Source organism: Haliotis asinina, chromosome 3 (assembly GCF_037392515.1).
Source record: "Haliotis asinina isolate JCU_RB_2024 chromosome 3, JCU_Hal_asi_v2, whole genome shotgun sequence".
Lineage (NCBI taxonomy): Eukaryota > Metazoa > Mollusca > Gastropoda > Lepetellida > Haliotidae > Haliotis > Haliotis asinina.
This window is the reverse complement of record NC_090282.1, coordinates 11,453,290-11,473,564: the sequence shown is the minus strand read 5'-3', so window position 1 is coordinate 11,473,564 and position 20,275 is coordinate 11,453,290. Positions and strand designations below refer to the sequence as shown.

At 40.8% G+C, this 20,275-nt stretch overlaps 1 protein-coding gene across 1 annotated transcript; it reads right to left on the bottom strand.

Moving 5' to 3' along the window:
- Positions 1-440: 440 nt before the first annotated feature.
- LOC137277389 (A disintegrin and metalloproteinase with thrombospondin motifs 4-like) lies at positions 441-18,483 on the bottom strand. The gene is made up of 13 exons (XM_067809095.1): positions 18,451-18,483; positions 15,905-16,058; positions 14,458-14,587; positions 14,022-14,100; positions 12,870-12,947; positions 12,112-12,260; positions 11,493-11,530; positions 11,229-11,331; positions 8,924-9,079; positions 5,729-5,867; positions 4,697-4,822; positions 4,244-4,295; positions 441-874 (listed from the first exon to the last, which is right to left on the bottom strand). Exons 1-13 carry the CDS (start codon positions 18,481-18,483, stop codon positions 441-443), a joined length of 1,671 nt encoding a protein of 556 aa, XP_067665196.1.
- Positions 18,484-20,275: the final 1,792 nt, after the last annotated feature.

Below are 20,275 nucleotides of genomic sequence, written 5' to 3'. Positions count from 1 at the left end.
GCCACAATGTTTCAAACAGCAAACGCTATTTTGTTTAACTGAATGTTTAAATTCCCATTGACATGTGTCTGTATTCACATTTATGACCTCTTTGAAGCAGATTGGCAGTATATGAGTGGGACTGCTAGCTGGGGTAAGTCACAAATGCATTGCTATTTGGTTACCCATTTGGTTTACTCACTGAGAAGTTGCCACTACATTGTAAGAAGCCATACCGATACATACCGAAGCAAACAGACAATGCGTTGGTATTAACCCGGGAAACGGATCATGAACAGTTACTTGTTCAGTCAAGTTACAGGTGCTTTGTTAAAGGTTTGAGATACTGATTACTGATTAAAATAAGCTGGCAGTCCAACGGTAAGTGGTTGCGAGTCAAAGACATTACTTTTTACACAGTGGAGCATGTTGCCAGTTGATATGTAAGGGACAGATGACGCTCAAGCTACAACAGGAAAGACGGATGCTGTTGTGCGGGCACCCTGTCCGCCTCCCCCAACTGCAGAAAACATCGATGCTGTCGTCCTTGCAGCAGGTTGCCTTGTAGGTCCTGCCATCATGGAGGCTGTTGTTCCTGCTCTAGGTGCTCCTCCTGTAGGTCCTGCCATCATCGATGCAGTCGTTCCTACTCTAGATGCCCCTCCTGTAGGTCCTGCCATCATGGAGGCTGTTGTTCCTGCTCTAGGTGCTCCTCCTGTAGGCCCCGCCATCATAGAGGCCGTGGTTCCGGCAGGGTTTGTTGGGGGAAGCGTGAACGCTGTGACCACAGGCTTGCACGTGGCGCAGCAGAGTTGATCTCTGACTGCGGCTGGAGCAACTGAACACAGCGCGGGGTCACATGTTACGGTGGGGTCGTCACCAGCGGGGCATCTCTCTGAAACCATTGCAATATTAAGATGCAACCCATGGTGGCTGTATAACTGTACTATGGTTCGGCATATGCCATGTATGAAACCATAACTACTTTCAAAGAAGACTTTAAATTAGGGCCTATTTAACCGATAAACGCGCATGCACGTGTGTGCATGCATTTTTGGACGATAGATTAAACGTGCCAGTCAGCATTTTAGCACAATATATTCCTGTACGTCTCTTGGCAGTAGTTCCCACAAGCAGTCAAGGATACGTTTAATGTCAGGCATATCCTTCAACGGGAATGATAAACCTACTGTAATATATGCAGTTATTAATCCTGTAAACAGACCGTTCTTTCATGTTCAAAGACAGAGTTGAAGAAAATGTATTTGAACATTAAGTAACAGATAAAGTCTTCTGTTCTTTTCATGAATATGACAAATGCAGTTCAAACTAAACATCCTTAATCAATGTTATGTAAACGCAACAAGAACTCCCAATGATACATCTATAGATATTTATTTTAATGTTGCTTTCCTATGGGGAGAGGCTGATCATTTTCCAACCTGGCACAGGGCTGCAAAACATAAAGGAAATAGTACAAATAACCTGGAGATTGTTGTAAGTATAATTCGGGGCAAATAGTTTCACATCAGAATACGCTGAGAAGGAAACCGGCACAGTTTCCACAAGAATTAACTACCGAGCTCTGTCAAAGACTAACTACTGTGTATTTCTGCTTACGACATAATAAGAGGTTATTTTCAAGATTTGAATCCGCATGGCCAAGAGTACAAATAATGAAAACAATATTTTGCCGATAAAAGAATGTAATTAGTTCATTTTCATAAAGGCAAATTGCACATATTGCAATAGACTTCAACAGATATACAGTTGTTGTTAAAAGTTAAACTTATGGTAATAAGTGGGTAAAGACAGTTTTCTATGTACATAATTAAATGGACACACGAAGAAAATGAAATTCAACTTGTGTAACATCAAATCACATTTCTCATATATCAGCACATTGTTATTTATAATAGTATTATAACGTTGGTGAACATTCAGCGTACGGTTCACATTGCGGATTTTACATAAAATGCGTATGAGGTCCTTGTTATGACTGAGTTCCAACATGTACTTTTGTGGTTTGAAAAATTCCAATTTTGAATTCCACTGTATTTGCATCTTTGGCTAAATTAATTTATACAAATTTCAATATCCCCACACTCCAGTGTAATCCAAACACTGGAAAATCTGTAAAAGTAGGCGCATGTACGTGACCCTGTTGCACGACATCATGTAACAAGTTTTCTTTGTAAACCAATAACAGTGTCATCAAGCAAGGTAACATCATCTGCAAGAAGCTGTAATAAAATACTATTTAAATAATCTTTGATAATTATCCCTCTTAATCAATAATTGTTCACTCACCTCACTCACTGATAAATATATAAACAGATCTGAGCTAAGCATGCGACCTGGCTTTATCCTAGATGATGTGTTAAAGATTTCAGATGTCTGATTTTTAACTTTAGCACAAACCGATACCTTATCATACATCTCTTTCAGCAAACTGAGCATTTTACCATGTACAACTTTGGTGAGAAGAGGAGGCAACAGCATGTTTTTATAAACAAAATAATGTTTTTTTCTAGAGTCAATAAAAGCGGCATAAAGGTGTGTGTTTTCTCAGATATTTTTGGTATAGGGATTTAAGGACAAATATGTTATCGATTGTTGAATAGTCAGCTCTGAATTCTGCTTGAAAACTCATGTTAAATCTCGTGTAATTCCATCCAAAGAGGAATTCCGGCGTCAGGGATAGAGCAAAATATTTTACTCATCATATCCAACAATGATATGCCACGATATTTGTTAGGCTCAGACTTATTACCTTTCTTATGCATCTGGATAATCACATCGATGTTCCGATTATCCGGAAACACGCTAGCGTTATACAGTAATTTTCAGCATTTAGTTGTGAAATTTGCATTTTTGAAAAGCTCAGGTGCCTTTTGGGGCTTGATTTCCTGGCCTAGTTTATTTCTAGTTCTTGGATCTTCTTTGTCTCAGTCTGAATAGTCAGGACTTGATACACCTTTCACGGCTTGTTCCATCAAAATGAGTGAGTGAGTTTAGTTTTACGCCGCACTCAGTAATATTCCAGCTATATGGCGGCGGTCTGTAAATAATCGAGTCTGGACCAGACAATCCAGTGTTCAACAACATGAGCATCAGTCTGCGCAATTGGGAACCGATGACATGTGTCAACCAAGTCAGCAAGCCTGACCACCCGATCCCGTTAGTCGCTTCTTACGACAAGCTGAGTCGCCTTTTATGGCAAGCATGGGTTGCTGAAGGCCTATTCTACCCCGGGACCTTCACGGGTCTGGTTCCATCAAAACCCCCAACGTTTACATTGGTTGCAGGAATGAGTAATTCCTTGAAATTATTTCACATCTCATCAGCAATCATGTTATTACATTGTCGAGATAAATCCTTGGATTTTCAATGGATCCATGTGCCTTTTAAGAAAGCCCTGCTTGCCAGAAGCGTCGATTGAACGTTATTAGATTTTTTCCATCCTGTAAACTGTTTTTAAAAGAAGTCACTGAGTTTCACTGAGTTATAAACCAATTCATTAAACTTACCAATTGCGTTGTGATCCCATCTTCATTAGCACCGAGTTTTCTTCAGAAAGCGACATCAGGGTATGAAATCGCGAGCGAGTGCTGATGATGACCTAGAACGCGGCTTACTTAACGAGTGAGTGAGTTATTTTGACGCCACTTTGAACAATGCTGTTAAAACACGATGTATCAAGATAATGCCAAAGGGTTAGACCTTTAACACACTGGTGGTACAAAACAGATAACCCGACAACTTCGCGTATTTTGTGTAACCCTCTGATCAAGGCATTTTCGAAATTATGCCTTCAAGAAAGTGGTCAAACAAAAATAAATTCTATGCTTGGGATAACTCTTTCGTAGGTAAGTAAACATTTTAGTTGTGTAAGGTGTTGAACCCGCGATGTCAGAGTTGCCAAATCGTGAGTACATATATCCCAGACTGGACTCAAAACAAATGATACAAACCTGCTCTCATTTGTACTTTACGTGGAAAGCGTAATCTAAGATATAACGCTTTATTACATTTTGCCATTTTCTAACAAGCCGTGTGGCATCATATGGTACGCATTACGTGTGGTTTAATGGTACCATATCATACGTTTTAGTGTTCACTAGTCTCACTAACAGATTACTATCGCCCACTAAGACCATGTGATACGTTGTGATATTGCCTTATGACATGGTACACATTAGTTCGTATAGTTACAGATACATGTTGCCTAGCAACACCATGTTAGTGACGTAACGCTGCTCACCTGGGGTCGCTGGTGCTGCCAAGGAGAAGACACACAGGCCTTGCTGGCAGAACTGAAAAAGTGTTGAAATTACAAGTAAACCAAGCGAATTCAGTCTGAATATACTTCCGTGATACACGAACAACTAACAGGAAATAAAACAAACCTCTTATGTCCTTTTCCATAATGGATGTATGGTTATTTTATGCTTCACTAACAATAGGGTGAACATATATGGTGTGCATTACTACATCAAAACATGTGGCGTTCCATTTACATTATTGGAAGACTTTGGGGACACGACATGATTGATTCAAGTAATCAAACTTTGATGTTATAGGTCAGGATGATTGACTTGACGCTATACTATGGCTCTGAAGCTGTTATGTTATAGGTCAGTATGACTGACTTGACGCTATACCATGGCTCAAGAATTCATGATATCAAAGCGCCGATGACAGCACGTGAGTTCACCTTCCTGTTCCCACAAGTTGTCCCGTCATGTGCTAGGTTGGGGTAGCAGTTTCCGTCACCAGGGAAAAGGCAGAAAAATTCATGACACATGTTGTCGAAAGTTCTTGCTCCAGTGAAGTATAGTTGCTGTACAAAAGATGAACAGAACCACTATGAATTATACATTAAACAGTTGGCAATAGTTGCGTACTTTAAGATGGACTAAAGTTGATGTCTAACAACTTCTGTTATGCCACAGCAGTAACATGTCGGAATAAATTCATGTTGTCAAGCAACAATGTAAAAGCATCTATATCTTCTGTATACCATTCGTGTGTTTTTGTTCGTTGGTTAAAGCTACATTCACTGATACATTATGAAGGGGGTTTAATTATAACTTTGACACATACATGAGTACAATATTCCTTGGACATCGCAATTTTAAGTTCTTTGATCCTCTCGGTTAGAGCAAGAAAGCATTTGTGTCATGCTATAACATACTGTCAAGGTTTTCAAGTTGACGTTGCGTTTTTGCATTTTTTTTTGCGTTGCATGAGTTTGGTTAAACTCCGCTTTTAGCAATAATCCAGCAATATCACGACTTATATATGGCTTCACACATTACACCCATCTGGGGACTCGACCATGACGAGTGTGACGACCGTGACGAGCGAACGTTTGTTTTTGAATCGGTTAGACTTTTTCTCAGCATGTAGTATTTGTGTGAACTGTACAGCTGGATTTTAAAAAGTAAAATGTTTCATTATTTTTTCATGAAATTTGTGATCCCTAAAGAAGACATCGTATTCTCGCTGTTCTCCATTTCAGATCGCTTGTTTTCGGTAGTAATGAATTGTGTTATGAGAAACCTAATTAAAATGTCTGGTATTATTGTTAGTATATCCACAATTCATTAACAATCACGTGCAATCACACTGTTACAAACTGCTGTTGCCCGGATGAAACAACTGTCGAATCAATTATTCTGGACAGTATTTGAACACAGGCAGAGGTCTTGTACTTGTCATTTCATTATCTAATTAGCAATCATACCCGACAAAATTTGGACCCAGGACCGTAGTACAGCTGGCACTGGACATCGGCCGGGTACTTCTGTCCAAACTCCGGGACGAGGAAAGGAGCCAGGTTGATGGGAGCTCCTGACAGTGTGAGTGTACACGCCGCTGCCGGTCTGGAGATACACCATCAGCATAAACATACTAGTCACTCCTTCACGATCGTCAGATACACACAACACAAATAGATATGCACTCTGTCGGAGGAGTAGAAACCCCTAGAGATCAATGTTCTGGTACTAACGTTTGTAGGTAGGTCTGTACACTGAGTAGCAAGTGAAGTAGTAACCCCTAGAGATCAATGTTCTGGTACTAACGTTTGTAGATAGATCTGTACACTGAGTAGCAAGTGAAGTAGAAACCCCTAGAGATCAATGTTCTGGTACTAGCGTTTGTAGGTAGATCTGTACACTGAGTAGCAAGTGAAGTTGAAACCCCTAGAGATCAATGGTCTGGTACTAATGTTTGTAGGTAGATCTGTACACTGAGTAGCAAGTGAAGTAGTAACCCCTAGAGATCAATGTTCTGGTACTAACGTTTGTAGGTAGGTCTGTACACTGAGTAGCAAGTGAAGTAGAAACCCCTAGAGATCAATGTTCTGGTACTAGCGTTTGTAGGTAGATCTGTACACTGAGTAGCAAGTGAAGTAGTAACTCCTAGAGATCAATGTTCTGGTACTAATGTTTGTAGGTAGATCTGTACACTGAGTAGCAAGTGAAGTAGTAACCCCTAAAGATCAATGTTCTGGTACTAACGTTTGTAGATAGATCTGTACACTGAGTAGCAAGTGAAGTAGAAACCCCTAGAGATCAATGTTCTGGTAGGTACTAGCGTTTGTAGGTAGATCTGTACACTGAGTAGCAAGTGAAGTTGAAACTCCTAGAGATCAATGTTCTGGTACTAATGTTTGTAGGTAGATCTGTACACTGAGTAGCAAGTGAAGTAGTAACCCCTAGAGATCAATGTTCTGGTACAAACGTTTGTAGGTAGATCTGTACACTGAGTAGCAAGTGAAGTAGAAACCCCTAGAGATCAATGTTCTGGTACTAGCGTTTGTAGGTAGATCTGTACACTGAGTAGCAAGTGAAGTAGTAACTCCTAGAGATCAATGTTCTGGTACTAATGTTTGTAGGTAGATCTGTACACTGAGTAGCAAGTGAAGTAGAAACCCCTAGAGATCAATGTTCTGGTACTAGCGTTTGTAGGTAGGTCTGTACACTGAGTAGCAAGTGATGTAGAAACCCCTAGAGATCAATGTTTTGGTACTAACGTTTGTAGGTAGATCTGTACACTGAGTAGCAAGTGAAGTAGTAACTCCTAGAGATCAATGTTCTGGTACTAATGTTTGTAGGTAGATCTGTACACTGAGTAGCAAGTGAAGTAGAAACCCCTAGAGATCAATGTTCTGGTACTAACGTTTGTAGGTAGATCTGTACACTGAGTAGCATGTGAAGTAGAAACCCCTAGAGATCAATGTTCTGGTACTAACGTATGTAGGTAGATCTGTACACTGAGTAGCAAGTGAAGTAGTAACCCCTAGAGATCAATGTTCTGGTACTAACGTTTGTAGGTAGGTCTGTACACTGAGTAGCAAGTGATGTAGAAACCCCTAGAGATCAATGTTTTGGTACTAACGTTTGTAGGTAGATCTGTACACTGAGTAGCAAGTGAAGTAGAAACCCCTAGAGATCAATGTTCTGGTACTAGCGTTTGTAGGTAGATCTGTACACTGAGTAGCAAGTGAAGTAGAAACCCCTAGAGATCAATGTTCTGGTACTGACGTTTGTAGGTAGATCTGTACACTGAGTAGCAAGTGAAGTAGTAACCCCTAGAGATCAATGGTCTGGTACTAACGTTTGTAGGTAGGTCTGTACACTGAGTAGCAAGTGAAGTAGAAACCCCTAGAGATCAATGTTCTGGTACTAGCGTTTGTAGGTAGATCTGTACACTGAGTAGCAAGTGAAGTAGTAACTCCTAGAGATCAATGTTCTGGTACTAATGTTTGTAGGTAGATCTGTACACTGAGTAGCAAGTGAAGTAGTAACCCCTAAAGATCAATGTTCTGGTACTAACGTTTGTAGATAGATCTGTACACTGAGTAGCAAGTGAAGTAGAAACCCCTAGAGATCAATGTTCTGGTAGGTACTAGCGTTTGTAGGTAGATCTGTACACTGAGTAGCAAGTGAAGTTGAAACTCCTAGAGATCAATGTTCTGGTACTAATGTTTGTAGGTAGATCTGTACACTGAGTAGCAAGTGAAGTAGTAACCCCTAGAGATCAATGTTCTGGTACAAACGTTTGTAGGTAGATCTGTACACTGAGTAGCAAGTGAAGTAGAAACCCCTAGAGATCAATGTTCTGGTACTAGCGTTTGTAGGTAGATCTGTACACTGAGTAGCAAGTGAAGTAGTAACTCCTAGAGATCAATGTTCTGGTACTAATGTTTGTAGGTAGATCTGTACACTGAGTAGCAAGTGAAGTAGAAACCCCTAGAGATCAATGTTCTGGTACTAGCGTTTGTAGGTAGGTCTGTACACTGAGTAGCAAGTGATGTAGAAACCCCTAGAGATCAATGTTTTGGTACTAACGTTTGTAGGTAGATCTGTACACTGAGTAGCAAGTGAAGTAGTAACTCCTAGAGATCAATGTTCTGGTACTAATGTTTGTAGGTAGATCTGTACACTGAGTAGCAAGTGAAGTAGAAACCCCTAGAGATCAATGTTCTGGTACTAACGTTTGTAGGTAGATCTGTACACTGAGTAGCATGTGAAGTAGAAACCCCTAGAGATCAATGTTCTGGTACTAACGTATGTAGGTAGATCTGTACACTGAGTAGCAAGTGAAGTAGTAACCCCTAGAGATCAATGTTCTGGTACTAACGTTTGTAGGTAGGTCTGTACACTGAGTAGCAAGTGATGTAGAAACCCCTAGAGATCAATGTTTTGGTACTAACGTTTGTAGGTAGATCTGTACACTGAGTAGCAAGTGAAGTAGAAACCCCTAGAGATCAATGTTCTGGTACTAGCGTTTGTAGGTAGATCTGTACACTGAGTAGCAAGTGAAGTAGAAACCCCTAGAGATCAATGTTCTGGTACTGACGTTTGTAGGTAGATCTGTACACTGAGTAGCAAGTGAAGTAGAAACCCCTAGAGATCAATGTTCTGGTACTAACGTTTGTAGATAGGTCTGTACACTGTCGGAGGAGCATGTGGAATAGATCCAGGGATTGGAGGCACGGATCGCGGGCGGTGACTGGATAAACTGCGACATGATGAAGTTGTCGTTGCTGGAGCAGAGATTTAACTCTCCGTCGGTCCTCGCACTCAGACTGAAAACGAAAGTAACATAATACTATTAATAGATTGACTGTAGAGATGTGATGCATTCACTTGGCCCTACCTTTGTGTGAGCTGTATACATACACACGTGAATGCTCACATCGGGGCATATAGAATTCATTATTATTGATTTCTCCGTTTTGCTGTGTAAAAATTATTTTGCAATTATTTCATTCGAACATTCACAATGCGGCTTACTCGTGATTACTGAACATAGTTAGGGATCAGTATCATGTAAGTTCGTTTAAGGACCGTTCGCAATTCATAGGGAAGGGGGAGAGGAGAGACAAGGTGGTGGTGGTGATAATTTTAAGGGACGGGGTCCCCGTCCATTTTGTTCTGGTGAGGTAGGATGATCATCAATTTTGTACAGATGTTCTGTTCATCATACACCCCCTCCCCCACAGCACAGCCCTAAATTATGAACGGTTCCTTATATTAATACACAGTTACTGTGTGAAATACTGTCTATGTGACTTTAACCCGCTAGTACCCACTATACGAAGTTTGCATCGGTAAATTCTAACATATTGTTAACATATATCTAGCAGTCATATTTGAACACATCCACAGCGTTTTTTTCCCGAAAATATCTGTACAATTCAAGGATTTACAAAATGTATCGAACATAATACAATGGGAATAAGAGTATTGTGTATCATATATGATACAATATCATATAACAAACAAAACTAACATTATATTTGTTTAAACAACTGTTTTACTAACTGAATTTGCATACAGGAAATTGAATCAGCTTTGGGAAAATTGAGCTCAGCTGTATTTTGTGAGCAGAAACATTGTAAGTGTTTGACAGTCGGCAGGATATAGTAAACATGAATCTAAAGGCCCATGGTTATCGAAATGAGTTACCATCTGTAGCACTAAAACCATATCGTGACTAGAAAAGTTATACACATATGACAGGTGCATGTAGTTTTAATATAGAATCCTGTCATCGAAGGACAGTAAATAACTGTAGTAAGCTATCACAGGTGTTTACAATCAATTTAAGCTATGTCCACCCTGTGAAACGAGCTCCAAAACAAAACCTATTTTTCTGAAGCCCATATGTACTGAACATGAAGTCGAATGTTACATTAAAATATCTCTACCTGTCTTTATAATATTTGTCCAGGTGACAGATTTCGAAAGTAGTAAAACGTCATATTTCACCCAAGGAAATGGTTCAAATGGTGACTTAAAATATCTCCAAATGTCAAATGAAAGGAATCTATTGCTGTCATTCCCATCTGAATATCATGTAAAGTGTATTGATTATGAAATGTTAATGTTAACCAGCAGTCATTCGTGACCAGCTCGAGTTATGCCGTGGCATGCTGTATAGCGATTTGTCACCTACTAATGATTTTTTTGAGACCACTACTCACGCTCTTTTCAACAGATCTTTTACCAGAAAACAATTACCGTCTTAACTGTCATCATACAATAACAAAACTGGTATTTGTAGCATAAAAAATGGAGATTTGAAAGGCATCATAAGAAAGCAATATTAGAGTAACCTCCCCTTACATATTGACGTCATTCCCGCTGTATCATATATGTAGACTGGTATTCTGCCTATGCTACGCTCAACAAGCAGAGCGGAATTGGGCAGGGGAACCAGTCTAATCATATATGATGCACATCACCTATCACATATGGTAATATTAAATTAGAGTTATTAATATGTAAATAGCATGCATAGTATACAGATGCATGGATATCCATGAGCGCGGAAAATACCAAAAATAAAACTTAATTTCACCTGTACCAGCATGTAATATTCAGTGAATGTGTGAGTGCACATGGACATCATGTGTGTGTCATGCAAATCGCCGTCTTGGATGACCTTTCTGCACTAAGCATGCAGAGCTAATATGTGTACTAAACTACTGCATGACTGGCGAAATTGCATGGATCAAGGGAGATAACTCCAGTTACTCCATGGCGGACACTAGATACTAAATATGATAGGTGGGGCACTAAAGGGTTAAATTTAAACTCACTCACTCGGTAGTAAAGGATCAGTCCCTTCATAGTTGTGAGCTGGGGAGCAAAATATCTTATAGAATGGTCGGTTTCTAATGCGTGGCCCCAGAGATTAAAAGCGTTACAAAAGACGAGTCTGAGTCTTACGCTCTTCCTATTCCGTTTGCGATAATGACCCCGAGAGCTTCTGAGCGGACATCCTCGTGAATGGAGCCAGACGCTGGATTACACACGAGGATATTGGCCAGACCTGTACAACACAGGCAACACATGGGTTACAACTTGCATTTGACATGCCAGGTAGCAGCTGGTATTTCTAAGTATGCTCCGGAGTCAGCTGATTATTTAAGGTGTATGAAAAATATAATAGTTAAAGATACAACACCGGAAAGGCACAATCCGTATTCTTACCTACAGACGCGTTCGCCCCTCCTCTCGCCAGGTCAAAACTGTAATAATATGATTGTTGAATATATTTAAAATAGACATATTTATTTCTACACTTGCCATGCTGTTGTCTATCCAACATGATTAAATCCCATTTTCAGAGACCACACATTCTTAAACTTTCCCGATTCAATAGCTGTTCACAGTTGGGAACTGTGACCATGATGTACATGAAAGGAGTGATATAGAGATACTAAGGTATGTATACTTCACTCACTCACTTCACTCATATTTCAAAATATGATTTATATCATGCTCCAGAGTTGTCTGAATGAGTGAGTGAGAATGGTATTACGTCGTTTTAGCAATATTCCACCAATATCACGGTGGGTGACACCAGAAAAGGGGTCCACTCATTATACATTTTCGGGAACTCGACCTAGTCTTGTTCGTGACGAGCGAACGCTTGAACCACGGGGCTACCCCGACACCCATAGTCGCTCCCGTTAGGTGTAGAGAAACATTATGGCCATGGAACTCCGTATTCATCCTGATTATGATTATTGGTTTGTCCACACCCACACAACCTCGAGGGTTTCATTAGAGCCGTGCTTCACCTTAGCCAAACTTGTCGACAACTTACCCGGTGATGGTCATGGAGTGGTCATAGGGAATGCCGTTGATTGCGCCTCCCTGGGAACTAAGGAACGCTTCGAATGCTGCAAGGGAACTGTTGGCGTCCACGATGTTGCTGCTGTTCAGCAGGGACGTCCATGAAACAACGTCTGGTACCTGTGTAACACTGCCCACGTCTTACTCACGTACTACCATACCACAGGGTACCAGGAAACGTGATTCTCACTTCCTGACAGGTTTGATCGTTTCAGATCTTCTTCTTGTATACCGCACAGACACCGTTTCATTGATTACACAAACTTTAGTTTTGCGTTAAAAGATGAACAGTATTTCAGCTATGTCGCAGCGTATTGGTACTGATCGGATCTGGACCAGACAAACCAGTCAAGTGTTATATACAACGGTTCACACTGACAGGATTTGACGTCACACATCCACCTTTTCGAGATGTCCGTTTCTTCCCATACAACAAACATGGGTTTTCGGAACTAATTGTAAACCACTACTGCCTAAAGGAAGAATAAAGTAAGCTTGTTGACACAGCGCAAATATTTGCTGGTTTCATACGCATCATAATAAGCACATATAAAAAGGTCAATTTGTACATGGATTTTCCACAAATAAGAGTTACATACAAACAAATGTTTCTGTATAAATATAGGCCATGTTGGTGTTTGGGCATGGTGAAAGAGGTACACACAACACTGTGACTATCAGTAAGGATATGACAATCAGAAAACCAAAATGTAGCACTGAAGCACTTACCGTTGCAACGGTGAATGCATTTACTGCCAGCTGGATTGTGAAGCCTGGTCTCGTCAGTGTGGCCAGTCTACGGTTGACCTTGAAGTTAAACACATGTCGACATTATTTTTTAATGCAGCAACGATAATTACATTTCGAGTGGTTCGTTAGAGATGTGAACTGTTGTAGGTTTATTGTTGTCTTAAGAGGCAATCCGGAGATACACATCTACCTATAAGACTGGCAGAAACAGGTTTGTATACCCGACCAGACTCAAATCCCTCTAGGCCTAAAAAGTGCAAGGGGCCTTTGGAAGAAATTCAAGCTTTATGCTATATTCCAGTTTAACATTTACTGATTGTCACTATTAACCAGAGTGGATAGCTTGACACCTCAGTCACAAGAGGTAGATGCTGACTCGAATATTGTAGATCTGAACCCATCTGTAACTGGGATGAAGAAGAAGAAGAACAAGGAGAAGATGTATATTTGCCATTCGATGGACAGAAAAAAATATATAGTGGAAGAGCGTAGCACAGCGACCTTAAGGAGCATAATTACTGAGCATATCGCTGAAACGATGTAAATGTGACATATACGTGACACTTGGGTCGAAGCTGAATTTCTTGTTTATTGTCATATTCTGGGTTAGTGGTTTGTCCACTGAACAGATTATGGTATATGTACATGTTATGGTTTGCATAGTGTTACTTATACATCACATCCGAATGAACCATCTCATTTTGTGGTCATTTCAGTGGAAGGTTCCTTTCTCGTCTACAGTCGACGTCTTATCACCCAGGGTGTCGTTCACAGAAGATAGATCTTGGGCTAAATTACGCGATGTCAGCTGGGAGATAATGGCTTCAATGGAACTGCATCACAATGCTTTGACTACCACCGTTAAGTAAAGGATTACCGTGACGTCATAATAAAATGACATCACTTACTTAACCACTTACATAAAAACACCCCGAAAACGTTGGAACAGTGACTTGGGGTCAGATAGTATCTCACTGTGCTTTCATCTGTATGGAATATGGCAACTGTTTTATTGAATAGTGCTGGTATATTTGACACAAGACAGAAAGGTGAGATTCCCTTTGCGGGGACGCAATGGCAAGTCAGCAATGACCACCTAGATTGGGCATGTATTGCTATGATCACACTCACGGAATTGATGGTGTTGGCGTAGTAGTCCACCATCTCAGCTAGTGTAGCATCCACGTTCCCGGCGTTGCGTTGTAGCCAGCTGTAGACATCAGGTTCATTGGAGTATATTTAATGATTATAAGGAAACAAGTTTGCTGCGATGTTTGTGTTATCAGTATGGGTGCAGGCCGCTTCTAGCAATATCCAAGCAATATTATAGCGGAGACCCTCTCTGGTCTCTTGGCGTGACAAGCAAGTCTTTTGTTCCCGTCCAAATGAGATGATGGGTGTCTCAACTTTGAGTGCACTTTTATGGTTCTTAAGACCTTAAGTTGGTACTGAGTTCAGATGCTTAAATGAGTTTTTGTAAGACCCATATTGCATGAAATTTGGAATTTGAAAGTTAATCAGACAACAGATCAATTGTCTCGCTAAACACAGCGGACCTACTACTTACAACAAATAGAGGGGGTAGTCGAGAAACACAACCAGCTCGATCACGTGGTTCCCGACAGCTTGACGTTTAACTCGTGAATGTTTCACGTGGTGACTCACACCGTCATTCACGAGGTGATTCACGTCATTCACTGTAAGCAGAGACAGGATCCCAGACTTACATGTTTGTCATCAAATGTAATCAACCATCACGGTTCTAGCAGAATTATATTCTGTAAACATTCATGTTGTTTTCCATATTATGTTATACACTCGTGATATTGAGCATACAACCAAAGCACTCCATATTCAAGATCTCATTCAAGAAAACCTTATTGGAGGGGCGTTTATTTGATGGAAACATTTTATTCAGGATAATAACAGTCCATTTATCATGTGCATTTCTAATGCATGCTCGAAGTGCCCAAGCAGTCTCGTTGTCATTTCCCGGATGACCGAAGATGCATTTGAGGATGAAGAAGGTTATTAGTCACATGGCCCACAGGCAAACTGTAGCGTAAATAGGATTGCGCAACAAAGAGAAAAGCACCAGTCTTCCCATATGCGTGCGAAGCGAGCAAAGGTTGGTGGCGTAGTTACCTCGCTTCCATTCGAACCATATCTTTGATATCAAAATAAATTATCGTCACCATAAAAGGTAGACACCTATTTCATCACAGGATTGTGCTCTCAGATTTCCAAGCTTTTAATTAGTAACTACTCAAGTACAATATATTTAATTCAACAGTTAAAGCTCCACTCGTGGCATGTCAAATTGTTCTTCGCCGCCGTTATCCTTCACGACTTCCGGTTTAACGGAGTGAAGAAACAAGAATAAGCAGAAATTAAGATATTGCGTAATTGCACCGTTAAACTGTTGGAAATTACTTTTCTCATCTACCGTCGTTATTATCAGCATTTTAGTAACAATTATTCTACAAGTAACACTTCGGGTGTAGTGGGTGAATGAAGCAAGGGAGGCAACACCACAAATATTCCATATGGCGGACATGTGATTCTACAAGTATATTTTATTTAGATTTTACTCTCCTGTTCCTTCACGCCTTGAACCGGAAGCTCGCAGGGGTAATGGAGGCGAAAAACGATTTGATATACAGCGAGTGGTGGTTACAATGTTGAATTGTATGTATTTTACGTGAGTAACTATTAAACATGAACTTTTTCAGAGAGAACAACCCTTTGAGGAAACGAGTGTCTACCTTCGATACTGGCGATATTATATTTTGATATTGAAAATGTTTTCGAACCGAAGCGAGGGAAGCACGTTGTTTGCACTGTTTTCGCTACAGTTGCCTGAGCATGATCCATCCCCCACGGGTACCCATTTTCAGGTAGATGAACAGAGATGTTGAACAACCCACTTGCCTCTTTTGGCAAATGTTTGTCTGGAAAGTTTTAGTTATGTTTTATCACACTTCCCGTCAGATATAATATATTCATGTACGTACGTTGCCTGTCAAGACCATTGCCAATGTAGAATGGGAACCCCCAAGGTGTTTGACCTTCACCTTCCTTAACGGTGTCCATTTGAGCGATTGCCTCGTCAGGTGTCAAGCGCTCCCGATCGTGGAAGAACTTCCTTCGCTCATCCTCAGCCGTAACCTAGCAACATGCATGTATGTGGTAACCAACAAGCACAGCTGCCATTACGCTTAGGTTGCAATCAGCAATATCTAACAATTGTGGTTACCGGGCTCAAATACACGCACAGGGATACAAATGATGTTTTCGTGAATAAAGATTCGCAATGACATTTTAATTGAATGATATGACAAATTAGGTATACTTTCATTATCTCTAAACCATTTGAGTACATAACTGACTCATTACAAAAGGGGTCACTTTCATTATTCCCGATTTTGGCTGGAATTTCTGAGTTTTCTTCTATCTAACTGAAGGGCATGTGCACTAAACGATGCCAGTAAATGTTGCGTAACGGATTCGATATCCGTCTTCTGAAACAGTATAGCCACTTATATACACCACCCATAATACCGAAATAAACAATCTTGAATCGTGAATCTTGAATCTTGAAACTGTATAGTGACAGTGATATTTGTCATCACATACCGGGGGAAACGGACCAGGCTGCCGGACCAGGGATCCTGTACTTGACCATAGAAATACCACCGGCTCGCCAGGTGCACCTTCTGAGAGCACACGGAGAGTAGTTTTAGTGTGTGTGACCAGTGAGGACCGACATATATAGATAGGTGGCATTGTGTGTGACCAGTGAGGACGGACATGCAAAGAGAGGTGTTATTGTGTGTGATCAGTGAGGACTGACGTATACAGATGGGTGTTACTGTGTGTGACCTGTGAGGACTGACGTATACAGATAGGTGTTATTGTGTGTGACCAGTGAGGACTGACATATACAGAGAGGTGTTATTGTGTGTGACCAGTGAGGACTGACATATACAGAGAGGTGTTATTGTGTGTGACCAGTGAGGATTGATGTATACAGAGAGGTGCTATTGCGTGTGACCAGTGAGGACTGACGTATACAGAGAGGTGTTATTGTGCGTGACCTGTGAGGACTGACGTATACAGATAGGTGTTATTGTGCGTGACCAGTGAGGACTGACGTATACAGAGAGGTGTTATTGTGTGTGACTAGTGAGGACTGACTTATACAGAGAGGTGTTATTGTGTGTGACCAGTGAGGACTGACGTATACAGAGAGGTGTTATTGTGTGTGACCACTGAGGACTGACATATACAGAGAGGTGTTATTGTGTGTGACCGGTACAAACAGATATACACGGATACAAGTAAGCATGAAACTATTTGAGGCTGACAAGCATAAACGTGTGGAGATCGACACTCACAGATGCAAATGCATGCGTAACCAATGATGACTGACACGCATAAATGCGCCATAGTGTATGATCAATGCAGTTTAACACGCATAGATGCATCATAGTGTACGATCAATGCAGTTTAACACACATAGATGCATCATAGTGTACGATCAATGTAGTTTAACACGTATAAATACAAAGTAGTGTGAGACTGTAATTGTAATTGTAATTGTAACTGACACACACAGATGCATGGTAGTGTGTGACTAATGGAGATTTGCAGGTATAGGTTCGTGGTAATGTGTGACTGGTGGAGACTGATAGGCATAGATTGGTGTTAGTGTGTTTCTTGTGAAGACTGACAGGCATATGTGGGTGTTAGTGTATGTGATTTGTTCAGAACGACAAACACAGATGGGTGTTACCAGCTGAGTCCGTCAAAGATAAAGTTAGATACAGAATGCATATCCATGTCAAAACTTTCAGTACATTTTGTAGAAAATACTCAGTTCCTAGTGAAAAACAAATCATGTTTACCAGTGGTTTGCACATGAAAACAAAAGCAGCGCAAATCCTTAAAGTGAACACACACGTTTCACGCGTGCTTTCTGTTATGGCGTCAATAGGACTTTGTTAGATTACGTCCTTGTTGACGCCACGTCACAGAAAATGAGAGTTCAGCATCGTGAGTCGCCTTCATCAGCACCCACTTCTTTAACGTCAGAACATAATTGTAAAACTGACAAAATGGGCATCGAACACACACCACTTCACCATGATTTATATCTTATGTCATGTAGTTGCGAGTATTTCTAACATATTCAAATTCTGGAACGTGTTATACGCTAATACCTGAAAAATGTGTTTTAATGTTAGCCTTTATTTTCACACATGTAGAACATATACACAGCTGGTTGAGCGAGTTCGTGTTTACCTCCGCACTCAGCAATATTCCGGCTATATGGCGGCGGTCTGTAAATGCTTGTATCTGGACCAGACAATCCAGTGATCAGCAGCATGCGCATCGATCACATATACGATGACGTGTGTCAGCCAAGTCAGTGAACATGACCACCCGATCCCGTCAGTCGCCTCATACGCCAAGCATAGGTTACTGCAGATCAATTCTATATCGAACCTTCCCTGGTGCACATTTACAAAGACTTTACGAGGGCAATGCAAACACGTACCTGTATTTTCCGCCCCCTTAAGCGTTGCTCCATGGCAGGTGCCACAAAGACTCAAGAACAAGACATATCTTAACATCTTCCAAAAAGCGTTCCAAAGAACTGTCTGTAAGGCCTCATTCCTCATGGGGTAACTTTTGGGTAATTTCCGCTCCCTAAAAGATGCGATATCCCTCGTGACCAGGCATACACCGACTTTATATCAGCTACTATATGCCCCCTTCCGAGGGGTAACATATGTTGTGTACTAACTAGGATATATGTAACCGATAAACAATCAACGGTGTTCAGCGTCCTGCTGCTATGTAACATGTACAACGATCAGGAGGGATATCGGGGATTTATACACTGAAATCTAACTAATTATGACGGGTGTTCAATTAAACCGAACATTGGCCTGGACATAACCGACTACAGGGAACATCCTTACTTCTGTATGCATGTGTTACGTAATTTGCCAAGTTTATTGTGGATATATGAATGCAGCGACATTATTTTATCTTAGGGTAAAACGACAGGACCATACAGCAATGTCTTAAATGTGATTTCCGTGGCAGGAACGCAGGCTACCAAACACTAACTTGTAAAAGTCATGAAGCATGTAAAATGGGACAGTAGTTACTAAGGTAGATTTGCCATGGACATCTGTGTGAGCAGGCAGATGTATATTTTTTGAAGCAAGCGATCAAAGAAACTTTATTGAACGCATCTAGCCATAGAGGGGGTAACAGTACTGTTAAACGTTTGCAAAGTTCTGGACGGTGACGTACCGAGGCATGTTACAGCTGGCGGGCTCACGTCAGGATATTGTTACATGTTTCCCAATCTTTCATTGGCGGATTGCGTCACAAACACATGACGTCGATTGACGACGTCGCTCTGTTACGCCTAAGGGCGACAACTGCGGCAAGAGAGCTTGTCATCCGGGAATCGTTGCAACGAACAATGGATGTAGCTAAGTCGCATGCTCACATGATCATGAGCTTGCACAAAGTCACGTTTCGTCACATGACTCCAAGACATGTAAATGTGGATACGTAAGCACTTCGGCAGATGACATTTTTCAGAACTAGTAGAGGTGCCCTGTCGACTTCCATGACGTCAGGATCGAGTATGGAAACTCACTAACAGACGTTTTATGAACGTTTACATTGGACAGCCACGTTTGGCCGTGGAAGCATTGGTGTCACAATGACCGACTGGTCTCCCAATATATACCATGGCAGTGGTATAGGTGCAGTCTGCTCAGTGTATTCCCAGCCTCATCTTTCAAGGCAATGGTGAGCTCATAACGGCAGAACGCATTCCGTTTCCCCAAACAGAGAAGCTTCCACCCTCCCAGGGCGTCATTGGCAGACGGATACATAAACTGAATCAGAAGCGTCAGTGACGTATGGAATATGTTTCTTTTTATACAGTTACATCTGTAGGTAGGCCATCGACCAAGGTACAATCATATGATGCAAAATTTCATTTAGACAGGGCAATATACTGGGTTACACACTATTGACACACATTTGATCTGATCACGAACGCATGCTTAATAAACAGTTTAAGGAAGAATACCAGTACCATTACATTGCAATAATCTTTTAAACTTGATGATATTTATATAATTCATCAGCTGGGATGTTATCGTTACACATTTTACATGACGTTGAGGGACAATTATCATCTTTTCGTCTTACATTACAAAGAAGGTGTAGGTGATGAAGTCTAAGTAAACATAAATATCGTCTATATTCTTTAAAATGTACATTTGAAACATGAGACTCTACATCTAATAATGATTTAATGTTTTTGTAGTGAGCGAAATGCGATGATTCAT

Excerpts from the sequence above, each read along its gene's own strand:
- LOC137277389 (XM_067809095.1), bottom strand. The coding sequence starts at position 18,483 with ATGGAGCAACGCTTAAGGGGGCGGAAAATACAG. Across the intron at positions 11,531-12,111 it reads CACTCCATGACCATCACCGG|TTTTGACCTGGCGAGAGGAG; the intron begins GTAAGTTGTCGA and ends ATATTATTACAG. Across the intron at positions 875-4,243 it reads GGCAGCACCAGCGACCCCAG|AGAGATGCCCCGCTGGTGAC; the intron begins GTGAGCAGCGTT and ends CAATGGTTTCAG.